The sequence below is a fragment of the Amblyomma mixtum genome, chromosome 1 (assembly GCF_055824585.1).
Source record: "Amblyomma mixtum isolate Tamu chromosome 1, ASM5582458v1, whole genome shotgun sequence".
Taxonomy (NCBI): Eukaryota; Metazoa; Arthropoda; class Arachnida; order Ixodida; family Ixodidae; genus Amblyomma; species Amblyomma mixtum.
The window spans coordinates 44,678,327-44,685,641 of NC_143012.1; the positions used below are offsets into that span (position 1 = coordinate 44,678,327).

The window sequence follows — 7,315 nt, forward strand, 5'->3', positions numbered from 1 at the left end:
TGCGACATGCACGACTTGGGTTTACCTTGAGCGGCGTCCAGGCGTAGAATGGGGAGAGACCACATAATTCAGGTGACATAGTTCAGGTACGTGCAACCGGACTCTGCCCCAGCCGCCAAGATCAGAGCCGAGTTCGTGGCAGAAGGCTGCGCGCCATCGGTGTTGTGCCTGTTTTAGTAATAGTCAAAGTAAACTTCATCCTAATCATTCGAAAACTTAACATTGTATTCGATTCTTTTCGCACAACTTTCAATCTGGTCTATTTTATTCACTATTGAAAACTTGAAATATTTGCGCACGTTTAAAGACCAAACATTCCAAGATTCGTTCGTATATCATTCAACCTGCTCAGCAGGTTTCGGTTGCTATCTCCAGGTGATTGCCAGCACCTATGTTAACCATAGTGATTAAGAAAACAGGGAGTGAAAAAAATTGCAGTGGCTTAGCTCAGCTATGCGAGGATATACGTAGCGAGAAGTAGGGTATATTCCTGGTTACGTCTAGACGTTCTGCTTATCGTCATGGCTACGTGTTAGACATTAAAGACGAGACGCCGCACAGCATTGTCCTCGCTCTCCTTGGCCGCCATGACGGTGTTTTTTTTTCACTGCCGCACCACCATCAGTTACACACCGTGGCCCTCCTCCTCCCCTTGCCGCGCACGCTCAGTAGAGCACGACGTGGCAGCTGCGTGCCGCGCATGCGCTGTTTCTCTCTCGGTCGGAGGCGACCGGCGTCAGTTATGCACCGCCCTCCTATTCCTCTGTTTGCCGCGCTTGCTCAGTTGATCACGGCGCGCTGGTTGGGTGTCGAGCATGCGCAGTCTGTCTCTCTGTTGGAGGCGAGCGGCGTCGGCGCACCACCTGCGCGGCTGTGACGTCACTCGGTTCTTCGCGCGTGCGCACAAGTGGCGCCGATGGCCCACAGCATAAAGGCGAGACTAACGGGTAATGCTGCTCTGACTACAAAAAGAAACGAGCAAAGAGAAACACAAAGGAAGAAGTTAAGTATGAAATAATGATGGAAATAAACAAAGAGAGAAGGAAAGAGAGGGGCTGTATGCAGCTCTAAGATCGCGTCTGCCTACGGCTCCTTCCTTGCCTGTGCTTCGTGCGCATGCGGGAAATATTGTTAGGTTTAAAGATAAGCACGTTAGCGGGACGGGGAACTGGATGCTCGAGCGTTACTACTAAATAAACTGGAAGGTTGCCACATCGCAAACACCCCTATACCAGGACACAAGAAAAGCTATCTAGATCGAAAGTGCTCTGTTTGCAAGCGATCGCCTCATTTCGCTATCACATGCTAGAGTACAGGAGGCCAACCATCCCTATCTTAAGGGCGGCATCGAGTCGCGGGCAAATTACAGAACTGTCTGCATCTGTTGTCGCGCAGGCCTCTTGTCGACGTTTGTTCAGGGTAGTAAATTGATTCATCCAATCCGTGTACGGAATGCGGAAAATTATTACCTAAGAAACAAGTCGGTCATCGAATTTGCAGCGCGCACAGGCTGCTGTCATGACAAAAAACGGCATAGAGGATATCGCTGCGCGCTATGCACCCTGGCCAACCCCCGCAGTGGGTATGTGCCATTAAACTTGATGACGTCCTCATCATCATCTTCAAATATCGCTCACAGAACATAAGATCAGCCACGTGCGGCACCGGCAAGCTTCCTGTTATCGCCCGTGTGGGTTTTGATCACTCGGAAGTACGCTCGCCGCACCAGGAGGCGTTCTTCCCGTCACTCGCACAAAGTGGAAAAACAGAAAATGATAAGATTCCGTGCAAATGACAACAGAAGTGAAACCAAAAGAACGAGCCAGTGTCACCACCTATTTCCGGAGACAGTTACGAGCCTATCTTGAATACAGCGTTTCCGTACGGCCACGACGCATTACATTCGAGGCACTGGTCCGGTACAATGCTTCCTGTGCAGCCCTTCTACCGCTCCGTCAACCAGCTCTCGCTTAAAGCAGTCCCTTCGACTCGACCACCAAACATAGTATTCTACTGCGGAGTGTCTGCCGCAACGAGGGGCGGCGATCATCCGACTCTACTGCTCGTCCACTTCAAGCTAAATACGCCACGGTATTTTCTCGACAGATTCGCGGTTACCATGTGCATCAACGGTCGCGGTTTCCTAGGCCTTCCTTTCACCATAGTGAACATCACGCCTCTGCTGACGCTGCCAGCCGGGAACGGCGTCACCATCTGGAGCGAGGTCATCCCGACGCACGTCACGGTCCACGTCGACGAAGTTGAGAAGATCTCGGAAGACGAGTTGCTACTTTCGACCGACGAAATTTCCACTTACACGCACACCAAGGCGTACACGAAGGCCCTTCTCTTATGCAACGGTGCCCAGGCTGAAGACTTCATAGCGAAGGACTCGCAGGTATGTGTACGACCCAATGCGTAGAGTGCGCACATTATGGCGCGCAGGAACGTGGTACGTAAGCGGAATCCTTTTCATGAGATAAGAGTGAAAAACAGCTTAAAAAGACAGTGCATTAGTGCTGCGAGGAGAGGCGTCGACCACTTAAGTCCAGTTTCTCGCTCCGAGGCTGCAAAAATTTCTTTTAATTTAGAACCATCGCCTCACATGAAACTCTGCACCCAACTGTACGCATACCTCTTTACGTTTTAAGGACCAGGAATTATTCTGCGCAATGTGTGTAGCCGACGTATTCATACTTTTTCCACTTACTGTTGTCCTAATTCTTAAAAATATAGCAGCGAATTGCAATATTTGTGGCCACTAGTTGCTACGTTTAGTGCCTTTAAGATGCCTAATATCTGCTCTTCCAGTGCATGGGTGCTCTGGGTGGACCCTTAAGGTAAGGTGGAGGAAGGTATACGGACGGGAAATCCTTTTCGCTTTGAACTAAACCGAGCACATAGGGGTAGCATGGCTGACTTTTCGGAAGCAGTACGCATGATTTCACCCGTAAGGCTGCAGTTCCTTGGAAAGTTAAAACGACTAGAATGAGGTGGGAAGTTAATACGCGAAGCTACAGCGGCAGCCGCACACGCAGGTGGTTTGAACGTCATAAAGAAAGTGACATGGAAGTTTGAACAGTTTGGCTTTTTGTACTGGTATCATCGGAATGATTGAAAAATTGGATAGACATGCTGGGCTTGAGCTTCGATGACTCATAAAAAAGAGACTCTGGCTCCCAAGAACTTCAGTGCTGTTTCAAGTTGCATGCTTCATCGCAACTACACGTTACTTTATTTGCGTGCCTCAATAATGCTGTCATTCATGTTCGATGCCAGCGTATGAATCGCCTGCGCAGGCGCTTTGGGGTAAAGTGTGATGCCATATATAGTGTCATGAATTACTCTGTTTGTTCGCTGCGTCACAGTCGCCGGCCGTTTTACTATCACTGTCGAACAAACATTGTACGATCACGTAACGTAAGACATAGTTTAACTGGCGTGAGCACGAGAATCGACACAAACTCATGAAAGACGAAGCACAACGCTGTCACTATCAACAACTTTACTCACGGGAGAGGCAATATATGTATGGGTGACGTGAAGTAATTTCTTGTGTTCTTCCTTAAATGTGATGAAGCATAACTTCTGATTCTATGCTGTGCGCAATAATTCCTTTTCTCTTGTTGTCAGATTGATTCAAGGCGCATCGAAGGAAGTTAGTCCACCATAATCTGTCGCCACTGCCTGCTTCATCTCGCACACCAGCTTGTCGCTCCTGTTTCCAATCACCGTGACCTACCTGACTTTTACTTTGCATTTATGGGTCCCGATAATGCAGGGAATGTTTGCTAGATGGGGAGGCCCCTTTGAATGACGCCAGGTGTTCTCCGGCTCCGCCATTAAGTCAGCCGATTTGGCCGATACAGTGTCACCCACAAGAGTACGGTATCTTCTACACGATGCCCTCTTTGTAGGCGCAGAATCCGTTTTCGTGTTTTATCGAGCACGTGCGACGTACGTGTGCTCCGTTGAGTTGGGGCCACATCGAGTAACCCCTGTTATGGGCAGAGCACATTACTCTGACGCCGAGGCTATTTTGTCAAGTTGTTCGTGATGCTGTGGATGTTGATGTACAGCAACACCACATAAGACGTCATTTGGTTCATGTATTTGGCGCCGTCTGATGTGTTCTTTCACTTGTGCTGACCTTTGAACTTTTGCAGCACTGTTTCGCTGATGTCAGCTAAAGGGTGGTCGAGCAGCCTGCTTCTTTCAATTTGCGTATCTGTTTGCTGTAGCTCATGGCTACCTTGATCACACAGCTCTGTAATGCCGAGCACCAGACCATGGTTTGACAGGGCCCGTGTCACTGCTTTGGGGTACCCTGAGTGATTGGGAACTCGACCTTTGCGAGACGCCTTTTGTTGCGAAAGCAACACTGCTCGAGGTTTCCGCTCTTGGCCGTCATCAAAGAGAATCCACCATTGACCTAAGTGTGACGTCATACCAGTTGTGGAAAAGCGGGGCCACAACTCGGCTCGTCGCGAACGTCCCAGCGAATCCTCCATGCAGCAGCTGCGCGCCGCTGCCGCGAGGGGCGCTCGCTCTACGTGACGTCATGCCAGCTGTTGAAAGGCGACCACCCAACTCGGCTCGTAGCAGTCGTCCCAGCGAATCCTCCACGATATGCCGGATGATGTGAATAAGGAGAAGCTGCAACGATATGCTACAAATAGAAAGCGGCGGCGTGCGGAAGAAACGGATGAAGAGAGGGAACAGCGTTTAGCTAAACGGCGGGCATATTATACAGCCAGGCGGATGCGTTCAACATCTCTGGATCTGGCAGCTTCTATAAGTTCAGCGTCCTTGCTTTCGCAATCCACTAGGCTTAACCAAGCTAAGTCTCTCCTAATTTTTATAGTGCCAACACGCTTGCCAGCTATTAAACTCGATTGACAGGTCGAGGCACCTGATTGACCGTTTTTGATGGACGTCACACGAATTTCGAGGCAGTCAACCTCGAAGGCCATCAACACCCTTTCCATACAGTCGTCGTTAGGGCTGTTCAATCCGGACTTCGTAAGGACGTGGAAATCGATGCACCTGCATATGATAAGAACGCGGTCGTCATTCAGGGCATCCTTTACCTTCCTTCCAAAGATCGCCAGGTACAAATCACACACGGATAGCACCACTTTGGAGCCTCTACAAACCCTGTTCTTTTGCACATATTCGCGCTCGCTCCGTCATGGCATTATCGATTCTAGGTTAGCCTGTCAGAGCTCAGGGAACGAATCCAAGGAAATGCCAATGCTATTCTGGGACGACACAGCAGCCTGTACCTCAATTGAAACACGACCGGTTTACACCCACCAGCTCAAATACAACAAATCTTGCAAGATAAGTCCACTTCGGCCACTGAGAAATTAATTTTTGAGCGTCCCAAATTCGAACACGTAATGTAACCCCCTCAAGTGGTAATCCGTACTACCGCACCAGACGCGTGTGGTTTAGCGCTGTAAGCGACATTTGGCGATTGATGGCTTATAAACAGTGTGTAAACTGTTTCAGTGCAGCTTAAACTGTGTAATTAAACACATGCAGAGTACAGTGGTGACTCATTAATTGTATCTGCGCGTTTTGTCCCTATGAACAAGCTTTGTGAACGCTGCCTGTTAGAAAGTGTGGTAAATACAGAATATTACTAAGTGTGGTGGCTGGCTTCGTTTGGAATATTCTTTATTATCACGATAGAAACTGGCTCATTATCTGGTTTCAGAGCATTATCCGTCATTCAGTACAGGACGCTCGAGGTTTCGCAGATTTTGTGAGGGAAGCCACCAAGAATCACTGAACGAAAGACATGCACAACGAGGCTGTGATTCTATAATTTCCGTAGGCGCAAGAATCCATATGTTCATGAACGAGTTCATGAATAGAGGAAACATATAGTCTTATCAAACATTATATGCTCCCAGGCTATTTTACTGTGAACTGTTCTAGGAGGATGCGAGTAATTTCAGTAGCCCTTTTCTGTTTTTTCATCAACTATTCCGTACACAATGTCTTTACGTTCGCAGCTCACGTAATGCTGATGGCGGATTGCCTAGGATATTCATTATCGCGTATAAGACCTTTGCTTTTAAGTGTTTTACTTTCCATTATTTTCGCCATCTGTCATTTGTGGCGGCTTGCCGACGACGTAGCTTATTGCGGACGACAGCACAGAAAGGCGCAAAAGAGGAGATAATGAATTGCAACGCTACAAACTAAATCCCAGTAACCTGGTATATGCTCAGGATAGGGAAGGAGATGGTTTTCGAGACAAATAACACCCGGGAATCCATACGTAGTCCCTTCCCAGCCCCCAATCCTTTTCTCGTTCAGCTCTCCCGCGAAAGCAGAAGTAAATAACGGGTTTCCAGCTCGAATAAATTATTCCCGTCACTTGTGGCATATGCGAGTGCTTATAGACTGCACATGGAATGCACCAAGAATACTTAGAGAATGCACCAAGAATACTTAGAGAATGCACCAAGAATACTTAGAGAATGCACCAAAAATACTTAGAGAATGCACCAAGAATACTTAGAGAATGTTGTCTTTCCTTTCCTCCACGCAGGTTTCCTTACTCTGCCCGTTGAAGAAAAGCAGGATGAAGGTACCGAGCCGAGGAGTGTGCTGCGGTCACGTGCAGTGCTTCGACGCCTACGCCTACTTGAGTGTCAACGAGTGCACTCTGCGCCCTCACTGGCGCTGTCCTGTCTGCAGTGATCTGGTCCTCGTCCAAGACATCCGAGTCGACATCTTTACGTTGGACATCCTCAACAAGGCGGACATTCAGTGTGACGCCGTGGTGCTACAAGCCGATGGAAGCTGGCGGCCCGTGACGTCGGAGGACGATCAAAGCGTCGCTGTTGCCGATGGAAATGCGGTGAATGCTGCAGAGGCCGCAGACTTGACAGCCGATTCAGATGACGACTAACGACCGTGGCTCAACTGGTGCAGTTCTTCTCTGCCCTAAATGTTCAGTGCATCCACTGGCGATAAGAGCTGTCAGTGCCCGCTTTACTAAGGAGCGATGAGCCGCCATTGGGCCTTAGGTTGTTATCTATTGCATCGTCTTAGCTCTCTAATCGCCCTTTGTATAAAAGAAGCAACGCCACAAGAGAACAAACCTTTTGTAATAGCCCTGTTACGGTGGCTGACAGACTGGTCAGACAACTGTGCCTGCCTTGTATGTCATTCTTTAACCAAAGGACCGGCACTGTATTTTGTGCGAAGTTTTTATTCATTTTGGACATAAGCAATATATGTGCTGTTCAGATTTTAATACGCATGCCGATTTTAATTTTGATGGGTGGAGGGGGGG

The 7,315-nt window shown here is 48.6% G+C and overlaps 1 protein-coding gene across 1 annotated transcript; it reads left to right on the plus strand.

Moving 5' to 3' along the window:
* Window positions 1-2,119: 2,119 nt before the first annotated feature.
* Window positions 2,120-6,928, plus strand: LOC149366194 (E3 SUMO-protein ligase PIAS1-like). The gene is made up of 2 exons (XM_089569807.1): window positions 2,120-2,398; window positions 6,566-6,928. Exons 1-2 carry the CDS (start codon window positions 2,120-2,122, stop codon window positions 6,926-6,928), a joined length of 642 nt encoding a protein of 213 aa, XP_089425933.1.
* The last annotated feature ends 387 nt before the right edge of the window (window positions 6,929-7,315 follow it).